This window comes from Hylaeus anthracinus, unplaced genomic scaffold, assembly GCF_026225885.1.
Source record: "Hylaeus anthracinus isolate JK02 unplaced genomic scaffold, UHH_iyHylAnth1.0_haploid 12001, whole genome shotgun sequence".
In the NCBI taxonomy this organism is placed as follows: Eukaryota; Metazoa; Arthropoda; class Insecta; order Hymenoptera; family Colletidae; genus Hylaeus; species Hylaeus anthracinus.
The window spans coordinates 1157146-1176009 of NW_026534348.1; the positions used below are offsets into that span (position 1 = coordinate 1157146).

The 18864-nt window shown below is 40.2% G+C and overlaps 1 protein-coding gene across 2 annotated transcripts in view; it reads left to right on the forward strand.

Annotated features, from left to right (window-relative positions):
* LOC128891097 (sodium/hydrogen exchanger 9B2) overlaps positions 1-18864 on the forward strand; it is a 96403-nt gene that overhangs the window by 26581 nt on the left and 50958 nt on the right. Inside the window, exons 1-2 of one of the 2 annotated variants that reach the window (XM_054150299.1) lie at positions 1401-5181; positions 7574-7948. In XM_054150299.1, the coding sequence (XP_054006274.1) occupies positions 4796-5181; positions 7574-7948 (761 nt within the window). In that variant the 5' untranslated portion in view covers positions 1401-4795. Of the gene's footprint in view, positions 1-1400; positions 5182-7573; positions 7949-18864 lie in introns of those variants that run through there. The other variant, XM_054150300.1, reaches the window with a different exon arrangement.

The window sequence follows — 18864 nt, forward strand, 5'->3', positions numbered from 1 at the left end:
GCAACGTCGAACACGTCCACGCGAAAGCGAAGCTCCGTGGCGATAGCCGGGTAACATTGCCAAAATTCCGTGTCTAATTGCTTCTAGTCGATACCACACCTCGAGCTAGGTGACATGAAACGATAGGGGAACTGCTGAAAGTGGTCGTGGGCGGTCGTCGGCTCTAATCCGGTGACGCGATTCATCTTCCTGCCACGCTGGAACGCGATGCATGTTCGCGACTCGATTGCACGGTATTACGGTCAGTGTTGAGAATTAATTACTCGTCTGCCGTTCCACGAGTGTCTGCAACGAGTCGCGAAAGTATTTGCGAACGTTCGCAATTAAAACTTTATGCCCATTTCTGCGTTTAATCGCGCCGCCATATACGAGATCACCTAGCTCAAGATGATCTCTTCATCTCTTGGTTATCGTGAATCTTTAATCTCATAAAAGGCAACAATTTCTTAAAATTCAGGAAACTCTGCATTTAAATTATTTGTTATTCACGCGACAAATAATGCAGAGAGTTTAGGTGAAAATCGAATGCGAACTAATTTCAAAGAAAATTAGAAGCCACTGTTGGCACCTCGGTAAACGTTCCAAGACAAAGCTTGAAAACACACTACCGGTATGTGAGTACATACTGAAATCTGTATGAACATAGGCGAGACAGTTATAGGGCTGAGCTAAGAACTCAAATATTGAAATTCTGCAAATATCGCGGTACGTGGCGAACGAAGTTATTCACCGACACCTAAGGACACCGAAAATCGTTACATTCAGCTACGACTATCACATGTATTCATGAAACTGTCGGAATCTACTTGCTGCGAAGCAGTTGCACTCAGATTTGCATCTGAAAGTTAATACTTGTTTTCGTACCTGTACTTTTTCTTCGCTATTTACACACCGTGTGTCTACACGTTTAGAGTAGCGTTTGGTTATTCAATTAACCGTTCGTTTTCTCGAAAGCACATGACCGGCGAATAGAATGTCATGACTAATTCACACGCTATAGGACCCGTAAGATTCCGCGCCTCAGTAATTATACCCTTGTAATCAGCGCAATTAATCTGCTCGTCATGGTCGATAGATAGCACCCCTCGAAGATAGGTTATCGTCGACCCATCAGAGACACCCATGGAAATCCCATTTACAATTTCCGATGCGATCACTTTCGTTGATCGTTTCCATGAAAAAATGTTGTTTTCTCCTCTGCGTGTAAAAATAAACTATCGAGTGTTGCATCGAAGTGGAACCCAAAATTCATCGAGTTCTCTTATTGGAATCGAAAACAATGATAATGCGAGTCGAAAGAAGACTGGCAACCAGCAGTGGAAGTTTTGCATGAACGACTACTCTTTCTGCATTTCTGTAAAAAGATTTCTTTTATTACATTATTTTGTGCAGAGCTGGAATATACAAAATATAAAAAATTATTTATCTTCTTTATGACGTTCTTTATTTGTGTCTATGAATATTTTATTCATTTTTCGTTGATACGTGAAAGTACAGAATAATTCGTAAAGGTCTCGTTAACACGTGCCAAGTTTTTTCCACTGGAAATAATCAACAGCTTTCTATTTTTTTTTTTTTTAGCGACGTTGAGACTTTATTGTTGCCTCTAATCTAGATTTAATTAGAGATGAGGCACTTATGTATTGGGAACTAAAGGATTTGTTTGCGGATTATCGCCACGCAGTGACAACGAGGTAGCAAGATCCAACAGTGTTGACCCAAATACTAACTAGTATTATATGATAAGGTTTGTTTTGTCGTGGAACATTCTGTTAGAAGGTATACTTGTGTTTTAATCCTTTCGGTCACATGTCCACTTCACTCAACTGTACAGGAGGGAAAGATATGTGTCTTTCATATTAATTTTTTTGTCGGAGAGAATTTTTTTCGAGAGATTGTATGTTAACTGAATCAGTGATAAGATATCGATTCTGTTAATGCTTTTGAATATTATGTAACGGTTATATCTTGGAGGGGCTGTATGAAATGTAATTGCGTCTGTTACAACGTTTACAATATTGGAAAGAACAGATAGCAGAGACGATACGAGAAAGATAACGAGAGTAAAAGTTGTATTTATACGTTGTTCAATTGTTTCGCTAACTGTATCACACGTTTCATGCATCAAGAACTACGAAATTTGTCAACGGGTCAGTGATTACTGATTACACACGGGATAATTGGAGTTCGATGGGCTTGTTTCGCAATGACTAAGCGATCGAATCGAAGATTAGCGTGCTATTGAAATTAGGGAATTCTCACCACGCGCAGCAAGTGACGATAATTCCTAGTTTGGTGTATTGAAATTCCGAAAACGGACGAGAATTACACAAGTGACGCGTCCAAGTTCTGCATATTCTAAAAACATTCGAACCCGGTAAAATGATGACTCGAACCCCTTCTAATTTCACCCGAAATATAGCATCTGTATTTTCATATTACCAACAAATAAGTGCCATAAATCTATACTGTATGGATCAAATAACAGAAGCGTACAAGAAAGAAGATTACAGGCCACGGCGACGCGAAGAAGATATCAAGAAGTGATAATAAGAACACTCAATAAAAGCAACAATAGAAAATCCCCAAGCTCAGGAGTCGCACAATGAGCGTCCAAGTCAGCGAAATCTTCCAAGCTGGATGAGAATAAGTCAACGATACTTGAAAAATTTAATAAATATATCTAGCAATTGCAATCGCAGACGCAATATCTAAAACCAGTAGCATTTGGATTAAAACACAAGTGTACAATTTAATAATAATTAAGAAGGATCAGGCATCAGAGAAGACACCTCGAAGCGAAGATACGCGCATCGAGCGGAACGAACGACAGAAAATCCCCCGAGCTCGGGAAATTGATTAATCGTCGTACTCTTCTCGTATTCCGAGGTCGTTTTCTCGCGTACCTCCGCGTTTCACGCGGATCTTGCTAAATCATCGCGTTGACCTACAGCACCGAGACGATCAGGGGCACGACAGGTCGGTGGGTTAGGCCCCGAACGGACTGTCAATGAGGTGTCCAGCTGTGCCCATCCTGTGCAAACGCGGGAACAATTATTACCGCGGCCTGTAACAGTGTCCCTCCTCGTGTCCATGTTCCAACACTTTTTACCAGCCCCACCATTCGGCATAAACACACCAGAGCGGTGCACAGTTTGCGGCAGTTTAGTCGCTACTTAACCGTGCTCGTTCGACTGTGTTCGTTACCACGTCGAGCAGCCGTCAGCCACGGCGGATGAAGCTTTCGTCGGTGTCCGTCTTCGCGATCCTCCCGAGGACTCCATGGTCCAGCCGAAAATGGGAGTTGGGTCGACGAAATCCCTCGAAACAGGTGCACCCCGGTTCGGTAATTCGAGATGAACGGGATTAGGAACACGAACACGAACACGAACGGGGACCACTTTTGGCCGAGCTTTCATCTATCTGGACGATCCTTTCCGTGACGAGTCGCGCAATCGATTGTCGTCTACCGTTATCGAGTGACGCCTCCGAAAATCGTCGATGAACTGGAGGGAACCGCAAAGGAAAGACGAGCGCACGTCGACAGAGGGAAGTGAGTTAGAACCGGTGGAGTCAACCTTGATCTGCGGCGTTAACGAGGCGAACAAAGCTCTCCAGGCGTCGGCGTCGAGGAAAAAGCGGGTCAAGGTGTCAAAGACGTTAAGGCAGCCGTCAAGATATCGACAGAAGGTGTTAGCGCGACGATTCCCCTAGGAAAACAAAGTGTCACGCGACACTGGTAACGATCGACCGGGCCCCTATCGACCGCGTGATCGCTAATCGACGATCGGGGATCATCGTGTTTGGACTTTCTCGGAGTCATCGTCACGCGACTACGCTGTCAACGATCAACAGGGAGTACGATCGCGAACAGCGTCGATTCCATCGGCAGTCAATCGCGGAAAGTCGCCGATCGCTCCTCGAACTGGCTGCTGGTCGCATCGAGCAATCCAGTCTCTCGAATCCAACATTCGTGGAATTTTTCTATTTTTCGAAGAAATTATATTCGAAGTGTGTCCAAAGCTTCGGAGTCGAGACTTTTTTCAGCCGAAATTGTGGTCGAGACACTCGAGGTCTAGATGGATTTTTTTCAATCAAGCAACTTCTTTTTGAAAAGATTGAACGATTAGAAGTTTGGAATTCTTGATTGGGAGCAGTGAACTGCTTCGCATGGGTGTTCTGTATTCAAGAAGCTTTTTCTTGAAGAGATTTGAAATTTAACAGTTGAAACTATCGCATAGCTGTCAGTGAACTATTGTGGACACTTGAATACTCAATTTTTGTTGGAGGAATTCGGCAGTTGTTTCGACTCTTAGATAAGGAACGGATTTTGTATAATTCGGAAGTTTCTTTTCGAAGAGATTCGAAGTTCAGAAGTGGAACTTTCGAATAAATAACAGTGAATGGTTATAGCTACTTGGACTGCATATGGATTTTGCATCGTCGAGAAACATCTCGAAGAAATCCAAAGCTCAAAACTTGAGACTTTCGACTAACTAACAGTGGCTTGTTATAATCGCCAGGACTGCATCTATTAACGTACTAAAAATCAATCGAAAGCAGCTCAGTGTTCAGAGGTCCGGTCAACCCTTGTGCTTCGATAAATTCCAAAAAAGACTCTTCCTTCTGATTCAACCATCCACATGATTCTATCTGCTAACATACTACTTCTTCAGCGTGAATCTTGCACAACTTAATTCAAGATTCACTCGACTGGATGCAGTTGACGTTTACTGATACTGTGATAATTAACTGGTAAATTAATCGTTCGGTGAGAGTAGACATAGGCGCTTGCATGGAGTATTTCGGTGGTGTGTTCTCGAAGCAAACGTCGTTTCCGAAGGGACACGATATGGAGATCGATATGAGCGGGAGGACAAACAAATCGACGGAGGAATTAACCAAAAGACGAGTCTCCATCAGCGATCAGATACTCGGAACGGATAATCCCACCTTTGATCACCATCGGCGCATAAGCGCCAGCTCGGAGCATAATTCCGATCAGGGCCGTGGAAAATCTATACTGGCCCACGGGGGCAGTAACCACGGCAGCTCGGAGAACATACATCAGCACAAGTTCGATCTCGAGAACGGTAGGATCAACGGGAACAGGAAGAAGTCGGCGCACAGCCTGACGAGCTCCATCAGGGACAAGATCGAATACTCGGAGGAACTCAAACGGTGAGATTTCGCTCGTTTATTTTCTGGCGAATGGAACGGGGACGTGATCCGAACTGGGCTCGAGTTAGAATGGGTTCGAGCTGAGAATTGAAGCTGTTAAAAAATGAAGAGGAATCATTGCAGTCCTTCAGTCAAGTACTCGCTTACGTTTCAAGTCCTTGATAGTTTGATAGTCGGATTGTAAATATCGTGGATCGATTCGAACAAGGACGATTCGAAACTATTCGAAGTAGGCGATCGCGAATAAAATTGATCGTAACGGATCCAGGAAGCGTCGTGATGTAACGGTGGCGGTTACAAAGCTTGTCATTTCGAATCGCCTTGATAAGATCATAAAGTCTAATGAGATTAAATCAACCGCAGCCCCGAGTTTCCTATGCATTTCATTGTGCACCGCATTCCGTAAAGTATGCGTCGCACGACTTTCCGAATCTTCGACCAAAGTTCTTCTTCCGGTTCCTTCGATCCGCGAAGTCTGCCCGCGTGCATGAAAAACTCGGCCAACTGACATAAATCACGCGACTGAAAAAGACGGTGCACGCGATCCGAAACCCTGCAAAATACGACAACCTCGTCAATTTCTTCGTACTTTCCTAGATCCGCTGCCCTCGAACACTTTGGGAATACGGAATATTCCATAATTCGTCGTATTATTTGTAAATAGTACTAGAGTAGCAGTTTTTTTTAACAGACAAGCATATAACAACAATAGCAACAACAACAATAATAATAATAGCTATATAGAGCAATACATTATGAAGTAATACATTTATTTTCTTTAATTTACTGATATAATATAGTGGTATTTTATCGAAGGAACATAGAATTTCTAGTTACTTCAGTTTAACTAATAGCTTTTCCATTGAATAAACGCTTCCGTGCATAATTTGTCGAGCAAGTACTATAGATAAGTACGTGTTGGTGTAACGTTGTCACATGCTAGGAAAAGAATATCACCAATCGTTATTACGTCGGTTTCCAAAGAGTTCGAAACAATGGCAGTAAATTTGAAGAACATTTACGACCCGTAGCTGACAATCTGTGCGGTCTGTTAAATCATAGTCAATAGGCTACAAATAATATCGTCGAGACCGTAACAGTGTAATTTTAAATGAGGGCCGAGTTGAAAATGTTCAATTTGTTTCGCGTACGTTTCAACGTAACGACCTGCGTTTCGTAAGAATACATTTTTCAGATTTTTTAGAAGGCAAGAATTGTTTACTATATAATATGTTAGACTTTAAATATGAAAGACGTAATTATTGGTAATTTGAGTAACGTGGAACACGTTATTTTCCGTTTTAGATATTGACTTCGGTATGGCTATAATTTACTATAGGGTTTCGTTCCGAAACTTCTCGTTTTACTCGTTGCGCTAGGTATATTGACTTAGCTTCTTCGTTTTCTTACTTCTTCTACCGCCCCGTGGCTCCAACTTTTGAATCAGCACTCCACACTTTGCACAATTTATTTGTATTTCTTATTTCCGAGTTCCCTCGTGCGCGCCTCGTAATATCGGGTCTTGTGATTTCGCGATACTTTCGGCTCCGAATATCTGAAATCTGCGAATATCACAGTACTATTCGATTTTATTCATGTCATCCTTGCGTTTCGATCGAGTAATTGGGGTTAGGTTTGTATAACAGAAATTTAGTTACATCTCGACTATACTTGCATTTTTATTCAAACTTTGGCGATAAAGTTACTCCACGTCGACTTTACTAGTAATAATTATTATTTATTAATATATTCGAGTTAACACTATTTACGTGCCTATACACGGAAAATAAGCGTTCTACGAGAACATTTTATATTCAGGCGTTTTACGTCGTTTTAGGGTCACGTCATAACTGTTGAATGCGTATTAATGTCAAGTGTAATGTGCGAAACAAAAAATATGTTCTTACACGTAAAACGAATCGGTGACTTTGAAAACAGGGGAAAAAATGGTGAGAAGAAATTCCTTTTGGGAACGTACTTGAACGAATATTCGAAGTATGCCTTAGAAACAACACTTTAGCCACGTCATGCACTTTTTCTGTAAGAAAGATGCATGTGGAAAATTGAGAAAACGTTTATACGTGCCACAGTACATTGACTCTAATTAAACGATCATTTTGTAGCACATTAAATTGCACATTAAAAATAATTCAAATAGAGAATATTAAAATTCGACAAGTTCGAGTTAAATCGACCATACTGGTACCTCCATAATTTTGAATATATTTCACGTTCTCAAATATGCGCGAAAACACGATAGGAACAAGTGTATCTGTGTCTTTTTATTAAAAAATTCCACTTTACTGTTTGAAAGTGCAAAGAATAGAGTAGAAGCAACAGGTCAAAGGGAGAGAACGTCTCTGACACTACTTTTCTTTAATGTCCTTTTCAGGTCGTGGTTGTACCTATTTTGCACGCGATGCCACGGACGGGATGACACACCATCGTGGGAGCCACCCGGCTGGAAAAGAGCCTGTCCACAGCCATTTTGTCCCAGCTACAGAAAATTCGCCAGGCTTTTGTGCCTCTTCCTGTTAGGGTTGTTACTCTGGGGTATCGTCTATTGCGTGATAGGCAACGACGCAGCCCCTGGTGGCCAGCTCTTCGGTCTAGCTGCTCTCTGCCTCGCGGCGCACTTTGGAGGATGGCTGTTCTCCTTGACCACCCTTCCTGCCCTAATCGGCATGCTGATCACCGGCATTATACTTCAGAACGTTGGTCTGGTCAACATCGAGGGCAACTACACCGTCGTCATCTCCAATCTCCGGTGAGTCCTTTTCTTACTTCGTTTCTATTCTTAGTTAAAATAAGTCAATAAATGAAATGCTATTCAATCTCGTCAATGAACATTACAATAACTATTGAAATTTACATAGATATTGTGATTTCTCCATATAACATATCCATTTAACATAAAATCTCATGTTCAATCAACCTAGTAGGACGTTCCGTGATATTAACTGTTATAAATTTGTTAATTTTGAAATGTCCTCGATAAAATTTAGTACAAATATTCCGAAAACCTTAAACACCAAGAATATTACCAAGAACGACTGGAGACGCCGCGAAAAAAGAAAGAAATTTTTGGATCGACGGTGAATTAGGTTAATGCGATGCTCCCTAATATTATCGATTGATACGACGGGAGAATTTATATGTATCATTCAGAGTTATAATTTACAAGTGTCAGGCATTGCGGTGGAATGTTTCTACTTGGTTGAACGACTTTGTTGACCCAAGCGAGCTAAGGGGTTAATTATTATGCTGTTGCGCGTGACTACAGTTAGACTTAACTGGGCACGTGATTAAAATCATGTGCTCTTACGCACACATTACTTCTCAGACTGAATTTGTAAATGGAACTTCATCATTTCCTAATTGAAATTTATTCCTCGGCGTCATGTGATGATAGTTATTTGTCATCGTCACGTGTGTTTCGCCGGGTGGAGCTGTTAGTATGGTTTCCGTTTCGGAAGTGGTTCGAATCGTGATCGATGCATCCAACGACTTCATCGTGGATTAAAGTGGGAACCGTTGATGGGCTTTTAACATTTTCCGTATAGAGCGACCTTTTTCGAAAGCTATAACGCGTAAAGGGTAGTTTTTATCGTAATACTTGCACCCCTTTCGAGTGATTATTATTATTATCGTTCATAAAATTCGATTTATTTTGTCGGAGCGATCTTCATTTCCATAGATGACAATAAAATGAACAAAAGACACCATAATTAAATTATTAGAAGGAAAGACGGTTTAGAATTTTTTAAATATTTCATCACAGAAACGTAATAATTCTCTTCCACTTCAAAATTAGAAATGTAGAATGTTAGTGTTATTGATTGAAATGAAACTTGTATCGAAAAAATAAATCGAATTTTATGAACGATAATAAGAAACTTCATAGGGTCGGTGAAGGTTGGCCTATTGAAGGAATTGATAGATGGAAAAAGTCCATCGGATGAGAATATGAGGGAAACTGGATGAAACTCGCTGGTACGCAGCATCCCGAGATAAGATATAATAGAGAGATGTTCGTTCGTCAGCTATTTCGTTAGGATATGATAGATCACGCTTGGAGAATATCGGAGTTTTAAATCACAGCGTTATGTGCACTTCATCCCTCTCTCGTGAGAAATAAAAGGTATTGTTTTTGCTCGTTTGGAACTCAGACAACTGTTGAAAGTTCCCCTATAGTCGGGAGAGTATAGATAATTCACTCTGTAATGTAAATACATTATACAATAATTTTTCCTAAAATGTACTATTCTAGGTTAAAGTATTTCGCCCCTTCACGAAATTATACACTTCACCCACCCTTTCGGCGAACGTAAAAAAAATGAAATTCGTCAACCTTAAAATAAATGATTCATGAAATGTTTTGGTCTGGGATTCTTCGTTAAAATGAAATATAGCGCTCGTTTCCCCTTAATTTCCTTTCACATTATTTTATTTGGCTTTTCAGCTTCCCATTTATGTGGTCCCTTTTAGGGTCCCGAGGATCTAGAGGTTTCCTCGGAGTACTCCCACAGGGAATATAAATATTAGAACCGTTTGTTTGCTGCTTCTTCTTGGGTAACGCGGTTTTAGGGATTTGGGGCTTTTTGCTAACGGGAGGGTATCATCAGTTTTATGTCATTCTTAGCGAACTGAAAACGAATTGCCTCGCACACAACTTTTTGCTCGCGTACAACGTTCTCATCCAAGTTAAGAGGTAATACTCTTTAATTAGAAAGAAAAACTGTTGCTTTTTGTAATTACAAAACTGCCATGGACTACTTGTATCCTCGATACTTCTACGTTATTATTTTTCGAGAGTCAAGGATCGGAAGTAGCAACTTAATTTTTTTATATTCTGGTAGAATTCTTATCAATATTTTCTTTCGTTGCTTTAATGTTTGAACGTTCCACATATGAATCTTGTCATTTCCGTTGACCATTGCGTGGCAGACAATTATAATTTCCACTCACGCATCAGCCATGGAAAGTGTCGGTGACAAACAGTGGAAGGTTCCTAGAAAGTCCTCGAAGCAACGATCGGTTCATCGCGATCATAAGGTGACCGTTTTTAATGTCGAGGACAATCACTAACGATTCGTCGTAGTCGCAGACGGTAATGCTCGTTCAGCATAGTAATCGCGGTTTAAGGAGTAGAAAATTCTAGCCGTAACCTCCGTGGGAGTTTCAATTGAGCTGTTTATCAAAATGTTTAACTTTTTCAAAAGTTGTATATCAATCCGATATTATTTCAACCACTTCACCATGACAATTTTTATTTTGCCAGAATTCCTAAAATTACTAAATACGTCTAATCGAAACTTTGCGTTATTAGACAGCTTACATCATATACCAGATCCGTTGTGGTCTTTATTTGTACGTATTAGGCAAGCGTCCGTTGCGCGAGTTTCACAATAATGCGGTTGGAAGTCTTTGAAATCGTTCCAAGTACATATATTACTCATTGCGACGCTTTCCGTGCCAGGCTTCGCTGAAAAAAGACTTTAATAAGTTAATTACGAGACGAACGGAAAGTTAATTAGTCTGGCCGTTCAAGCACCGGCGCGACAAAGCGTTCGTGAACTGTTTCACTGTTCGCAATTTCTGAGCAACGCTGCGCACACAACGCTGACCAAACTGTCGGTTTAATCCGTGGAGCTTGACAATTCGCTCGAACTCGCATGTTAGCCTCGATATAATAACAGCACTATGGTACGCGGCGTCATTAAAGCTGCTCTAATAATGCACGATACCTGCTGTAAACGCGGCCGTGTGTACTCTATTATAAGCGTTTACGCGGAATGAACCTCGAACAATCCGTGCCGCCACCCACACCGAAAGCCCAACGAGGAAACAGCTGGAAATGGTTCTTCTTAACGAAACTACGGCATTCGTATGAATTGTGATTATCTTAATGCGTTGGGAACTTTGTTTTGTAATGCGGAAATAACGAGCAAAACTTTCGCTGGAACGAGTTTTGTATCTTCGATGTAGCGCCATTTTCTGCGAATTCTGCAGTTTTTAATGTCTTCTAGGTCAAACGACGGATGGGTATACCCAGAATAATAATAGTATTACTGGGGATTGGATGGAATTTTAAATAACAGGGAGGATATGGTTGGAATCGGTGATTGCGATGATATGATATAAGTATTAACTGTTCATTAAAATTACATTAATGAAAGAAGAACACACTTGATTTGACAAAGAAACAAAGAAACATGCGTTCCACTTCGTCGTTTCAAATATGTATTGAAAGTTAACAAGATTTATTGCCTGTTACAAGAATATACTTAATAAATGGAACATTATGTATGAAGCACACATTTTTCCCCTCCGAGGTACGTTATCTTAACATTAAATGTAAATTTGGTCGCTTGTCTTCCCTAAAATACGGCACGTCAAGGGGAAGAATTTACATCCTCCTCCTCGTGTGATTTAATGATTATAAATCATCGTTCACGCTCTTGCTGATATTGATCTATACGTTATGTATACGTGTATACAGCTGTGCACGATTCGATATTATATTTGAAACACACAACTCGATTGATATTTCAAAAATATATTTCTAATAAATTGTACGATAGGAAATGCTTGGAAAGATTTTCGAATTAAAGCCGAATGCCAGGTATTTCATCCCTCAAATATGACTAATTTCTATTAAATATATAAAAATCAATTATGGACGAATAAATTTCTCCTGATTAATTTCACTCGATATTCGAAAAACGACGCATAAATCTGGACATATAGTTGACAGTTTCGCCGTGCATCAGTTGTAAATGTAGTAATTTTTCATTTATTACGGAAGGAACGGAACGCGCGGATACCAGGCGGAAGGGAATTGTACAGAAAATATTGTACTCTGCACATTTTAATGTACAAATATGACGATGCTCTCGTTCCGCGATTCATGAAATATTAGCCGTCAAGAACGGAGAATTTATGTCTTTGACGCATGGTATTCGTATATCACTTCCCATTGGTGTATCGGTGCGCGAGTTTCAGCAGAGAAGTGTTGCATTACGCGTTCCTGTACAGGGTGTCCCTGTAATCGAAATCTAACGAAAAAGATGCTGATTCTTCTTGCAAAAATAGACTCAAGATTTTTATAACACTTTTTATATAGACCTGGAAAAAATATACTTATATTATACTTCGTTTATTTTCTAAAGAACACATCACTTAAGTCTAAAAAAAGAAACATTATATAATAGAATCACTGCCTACGAAATCTAAGAAACCCCGATGATAATATGTATACACATTCTCAAAACAGAATTTTTATCGTTCATTCGTGATTTCTTCCTGCACGAAGAATTGTTCATTTCCTGGTTGTACTACTGGAGCACCCTGTATGTATGCTGAAACCGAACTGTGCCCGACTCCCAGCAATGATATTCCCATCGATATTCACGTAACTATTCTCGAACTCGCGAAAGTTACGAGTGGTTGGAAACGTAACAAGAATCCAGAATGCTGACAATGGAAATGGGCGTGGTCAGGGATAAAAAATTGAAGTGGTTCGCATTATCGAGCAAAGTCGATTCGAAAACGTATTGAAAATTCCGGGGGCTACCGAAACCATCGATGAAATAATCATTTTCCTTAGCGTTTCTCCTCGAAGGAGAATAACTGTATAACCATAACTCAACAAGTACATCCAGACACTAGGTATAGTAGGAGTAACGCCATGTATAGAAGGAATACAAGTAACGTGTGGAAGGAAGATATTTCTTGGTGATTCGAACAATTTATTCAAATTGAAAGGTGTTGAAATATGAAACGTTTTCAATCACAGTTCGATACTATTGCTATTTTAAGGAATTTTATAAACTTTATTGCTACAATGGACCTCCTTGTTTTTAAATAATTATTAACAAGTGGAGAATTTCAGAGAATTTTCCGAAAATAAAAGCACTCAATTTTACTTGTTACCATAGTTTCTGTACGACGAGTTTTGTTACATTTCCTGTTCTTCTGTATCAAAGTCGTATTACAAATGTAGTTTACAATACGAATTGGGCAGCAAAATATCGAGATCTAGCGCAGATCGAAATGCAACTGGTCCTCCTGAATTATCAATACATCTCAATACGAATCGTTCCTCCACATATGGGCGCTAACATAACTTTGGATTGGGCAAAAATTGAACTACACGAATCGTCTAAAGAAGAATCTTTATTGGAAGAGTTCTTCTGGTCCATCTGAGGCGCTATTTTTGGAAAGGATCGAGCCAGAGGTTGAAAAGTGGGGATTGTATCAGAAGATTAAACGCAGGAGACAGCAGCTAAATCTAGGGGAATCCGCTCTATCACAGGCAAAACCGTCACGATCCAACGGAAGAAGAACATCCTTCCTCCATTTGGACGACGCACGACCACATGTGGCAAAGTGGATATTGTAAAAACGGGATAAATCTGCCTGCGAAAGTATGATTCATCTACCTATCTCCTATGCATTGCACCAATCTAGCAGGGTCATTTTAAGAGTCAGACGAAAATTATTTAGATGAAAAAACATGAATTTCTCAATAGTTAGATATTAGACACCGTATACGTCTTTCGTGGTCACGCGACATACCTTCCACTGATATCGAAAACTCTACACTATTTACACTGAAACACTAGTTGTTGGTTAAGGTTTCATTCGTGTAAAAGCCGCGACGGTTCGGAGTCGAACGCAAATACGCAACGAAGACCGATGACGAGTGTCCAAACAAACTAATCGATTGCTCGTGTTAGAAAAGATAAGGCATTCTTCGTTATTTTATCAGTATTTGTGACAAGATTCCCCGCCGATACGCGGTCGTAAGTGTTCAATGATTCTAATTAGAAGCTTGGGTGACATACTGATTACATATATACATCTTGATCGATCGCAGAATTTATTCCAGCATTTCTATGTTTACCCGACAGAGGTTTCTTGATGTTCAGCGTGAAACTTGACGTAGGATAGTTCTCTTATTATAACACTCAAAACATCGATCAGGAATATATATTGCATTCAATAATTTATATTTGTCACTAATTTTCTATGGCGTCGAGGGGTTGAATAAGTACCCCGGAGTATAATCTCGGCGAACCGCGTCGCCGCGTCCTTTTTGGCAGGGGACACACGAGCAGAAGATGAAGTATAGAACGTTTACTCGGTCAGTTTTTCCGAACATGATTCAGGGCTGTTAATTTCCGCGTGGCACACGGATATCAGGAAATTTGTGAGTGCATAAGCTCGTTAAACGCGAGCCAAGCGACGCAAGCGGATCGACCTAAAAACTTTGGAGTCCCTGACGTTGGCTTTAACGTCGTCGTAGATAAAAATGTTCTTCCAACACGCAAGGAGCTGGCAGCTTGGCAAGCTGTTTCATATATCCAATCCAGTGGCACTTCTGTTGCTCCAAAATAAAATTTCTCAAATTTCAATCGTCTATTTTTACATTTTCGTTTACGTACCTAAAATATCCATAAGGATTGCCGATATCGCTTTTGGTTTTCTGAAGGACACTTGCAAGGATCTCGCGGAGGAATTACATCCTCGTAGGCGTCGCCTATACGTTTACTAGGTGCATGGAAAAATGTATTACTCCGCGGAACACGTTGTGTCATACCAATGCAATCTGACGACGATATTTTAAATTCACATAGAATCCGGTGTCCTTCCAGGACGTTCTACAAGAAAATTCCCCGAGGGTCTCGTGCGTGGTAAGAGTTTCTTGAGGAGGCACGACTCGGCTTCCTTTTTCGATGTAACATGTACTCCCGCGTATATAAGGAAAAATACGTTGAAATTGCCGGTTGAGAGTTCTCTTCCAAGATTAGTATTGGAAAACGCGTCGCGCTGCTCCCACTTTTACACTCAGAAATTTCTCAAAGCGAGTGTATCGCTATAAAATAATACGAGGAACATTATTTTAACGGGACTATACGCAGTTGTCGTAGCCAAAGTCAAGAATTTCGTTTGAGATTTAAATACACATTCGTTTAAAAATGTTTATTTTTCCTCATTAAAATGGCAGGTTTTCATTTTTAAAAGTTCTTCGTTGATTCTTATTATTTTTGTTAAATATTCAAAGTAATAAGTACGTTAGTGCAAAAGTTATTTGTGGCAGGAAGGAGTGCGATAGGTGGTTCAATTGTAAATACTGATAATTGCTTCTGAACGAGGGCACAAGGGAAATTACAAACTCTATTATCTTCAACTAGATTCGAATCCATTGTGTTCCGTCGAGGAATATTACTGCCTTGTCGTTTATTATAAACATTGGATCAGATACTCCTGGTGTATTTGCATAAGGTTAATTTTATCCGTATAGATCGACAAATATTCAAATTAAGTATGATTCCACAGAAACCTGAGAGTTGCTTTATCGTCGGTTAAAAATTCTAAGCCATCGCCAATATCCATCGGCGTTTTTCCCTCCAGAAGGAATGCGTTCCAAGTGTAGTTTTGCGAAGACACGGTCGCACAAGAGTCGCTGGTAGGTAACAGAGCGTAGAAAATGCGACGTCCGGGAGCAGTCTATAAAATTCCTTCAGAAGCTCACCCGGGAGACGCCCATCCGTGGCGTTCTATCGCGAACTTTACACGGGAACGAGGATCGTGACGACAACACGTCGCAGACGACGAAAACAGAGCCTTCGAACTGGCTTCCCGCGATTTTATTTTTGCGGATTCCTACTTTACGTTATTGAAACATTCACACGTTCGCGTGGAACTCGTAGCTGTAAACCTTTGACAGCCAGTAGCTCTTTCTTTCTTTATCTGTGCAAGCACGGCACTGTTCGAGCGAGTGTTTAATTACTGTTATAAACTAAATATTTCATATCGATAAGGAAATAGCAATAGATGACATGTAATAAATATATTCAAGAACAGTTTCACAGCTTAATATTCTCGTGAATTCTCCTGGTTTTATTACAATGAACCTCTAAATTTTTAACACGGAAAAGTTCCCTTTCGAGCCAGCACAGTTACCGAGTAATTGCGCATAATCTAATATGCATTCATGTAAATTTCACAAACTTCGTACCCTTTGAGCTGCTCACAGTATCAGTTTCTCTATAACATATAAAGGATTCTCTCGGGTTCCGAGCATTTTTTACTGTTCGAGGCATTACCACAGTAATTTTGTACTAACATGTTGTAAATTGATACAAGTACTCCTAATATAAATTCTTTTTAAATTAACCGATATTATTCTTCAGAGATACAATATTTTCCTCGCTAATCCTCCCTGTTTCAGTTGGCTTAAAAGTCAAATAAAGCACTGGAAGATTTCACGACGTAATAACGAAGTACATTGAAAAACATTACACGCATCTATGTATTTTCTGCTGCATCGTTCGCAAGCTGTCCTTGTCAGACTATTCCCATTCGACAAACAACATCGTCAAAGGACAGAGGTACCTTTGGTTTGCAAGATTTTCCGTATTCGGGAAATGATCTCAAACACGTTGCTAGCACCGGGACACGCTGTATCTGTCAGAGACTATCGTTAAGTGTTCGAATCAATAAATGCTCGCGTTTCAATGATCACTTCGTTAGGAGCGAGCGTCAAAGGAACGTACGACAAATTTTTTTCAAGTGTATACTCTGCAACTTGGGAACGGCCGAGTCACTCGAGAGTAACGAAAGCCTGCAAAGGTTGTCAAAATCAATAATTTAAAGTCTGTTAACGAACATTTAATTCCTTGCTTCTCGAACGAATGGTTGAACTCCTATACATATATTCGATTCACAGCTCGTTGGAGATGTTCGATGAAATCTTTCAGTCGATGGTTTCAGTTTGAGGTTGAATTCTACAGTCTGGCGTAGAATTTGAAATTATCTAAGGCTATAGGAAAAATGAAATTCTCAGTCTGGTCAAGCTCATTCCAACAAATATTCTTTTTCCCTTTCAAATGAATAACCTTTGCTGTTACACTATCCCTCGTCGAAACGTCGAGTTACAAATTTCACAAATTGGTGCAAACGCAGTTCCATGTTTGACGTTCGACCGATATTAAACATCGGTGTCAACAAGTGCTCAACCCCGATTCAACAACGTCGTTATACGCGATCCTAATAGACCAGCCAAATTAGATATTTGCGTAGCTGTCCGAGCAAAAAGAAAGTGTCAACTTCGTTAACCCCGTCTCTTTCGTTCCATGACGCTGATGGCTTTCGCCAAGTTTACACTTGTATCGTGTACAAGGAACTTGATTCGTTTTGCAACAAGTAGCGTCCCCTTCGAGATTCTTGATTAGAGACTTTAACTCAATATTGCGGACCAAAGAGAGAAACTGCCCAGAAACATTGCTCATTGACGAGTGATTTGAATACTTTATCAATAGTTAATCAGGCTTTAATCGTTTTTACTTTTTGTATAGTCACAGGGTTGGTCACTTGCTTATCACATGAAGTGATGAATATGTACGTCCCTTGTAGTCCGAGCTTAATTTTCGAGAACGGATATATACGCCGTTCACAGTCAACAGGATAAGTGTTCGGTCACGGTTCGACCACTTTGTTGGATTTGCTAGCTAGTGTTTACGTAGATGTACAGTAGGGCTTGGTCTATCTAAGCTAGAGTGCTGGTAAATCGCTTACGACGCCAGTGTATCGGACCTGTTTGGCCACGTTTGGCTACGTACCTATCCCCTATCCGACGTAAACATCCGGTTAAAGCTCGTAGTATGGTTAAAGAGCCTCGAATGCTTCGCAAGCCAGATCTTTCTGGGACGGCCTACTTTAGCGACATGTACAGAGGGTCGTAAAAATATTCGTACCAGAATAACTCCAGACTAACGATAGTCACTAAATCTTCAAGGATGATTATTACAAGATCATGGTCGATAAAGCTTTAATTAAGCTTTCACTTCGTCTCAACTGCTTTGAAAAATAATAACTTGCTGCAACAAAAATTGGAAATGTGATAATCCCATAGTTGCGAAAGTATTTATGCAATTATTTCTTTTTGTCTTCGAAGGTGTCCACGAGGTAACGTTCGAGAAATTCCGTGCCAGAGAATTGCCGTACCTTTTTTTTTTAGCAAAGCTTTGTCGAACCACTCGACTAGCGACACGTGTACAGGTTCGTGGGATGTGTCGCGAAATACTTGTCCTCATTAACTACTGTGTATTAATCCATTTTAAAATTCAAGCACTTAATACGTACATAGCATGCGATGTGTATATCCACTTGCTCGACGCACGAACGCTCGAGGGGCTCTTTATCTCCGTCGACCTCGTCACGAGTCACTCTTCAAAGTGCATTTTGAAAAGCATCTGGGTACGTTTGAAGCAACAGTGATGCCTGATAGGCTGCTCCAACGTTTAGAATCAATTTTAATCCGAAGATGAGGATATTAACAAACATCTACGAAGATCGCCACAGAATGATTTTATTTGTAGGACTCTTCTTGCATTATCTTTTTCATGGTTTACGAAATTACTTGAATGCTATATGTATATACGATACAAAAATTAATAAAAGAAGAACAGTTCAAATAAGACTATTAAATTCGATATTATTCTACATCTACATCGTAATAGATAGTAATACACTAATAAATCGCAAGATTCCTAGTACCTTTTCATATCAGAATCTTAATGGCACATGTTAGGAGAGTGTTAAACACGTTTTCAGTATGCGCAATTCTATGTTTGCACGCCTCGAGCTTGTTTCGACCAGTTAGCTACTTTCCAC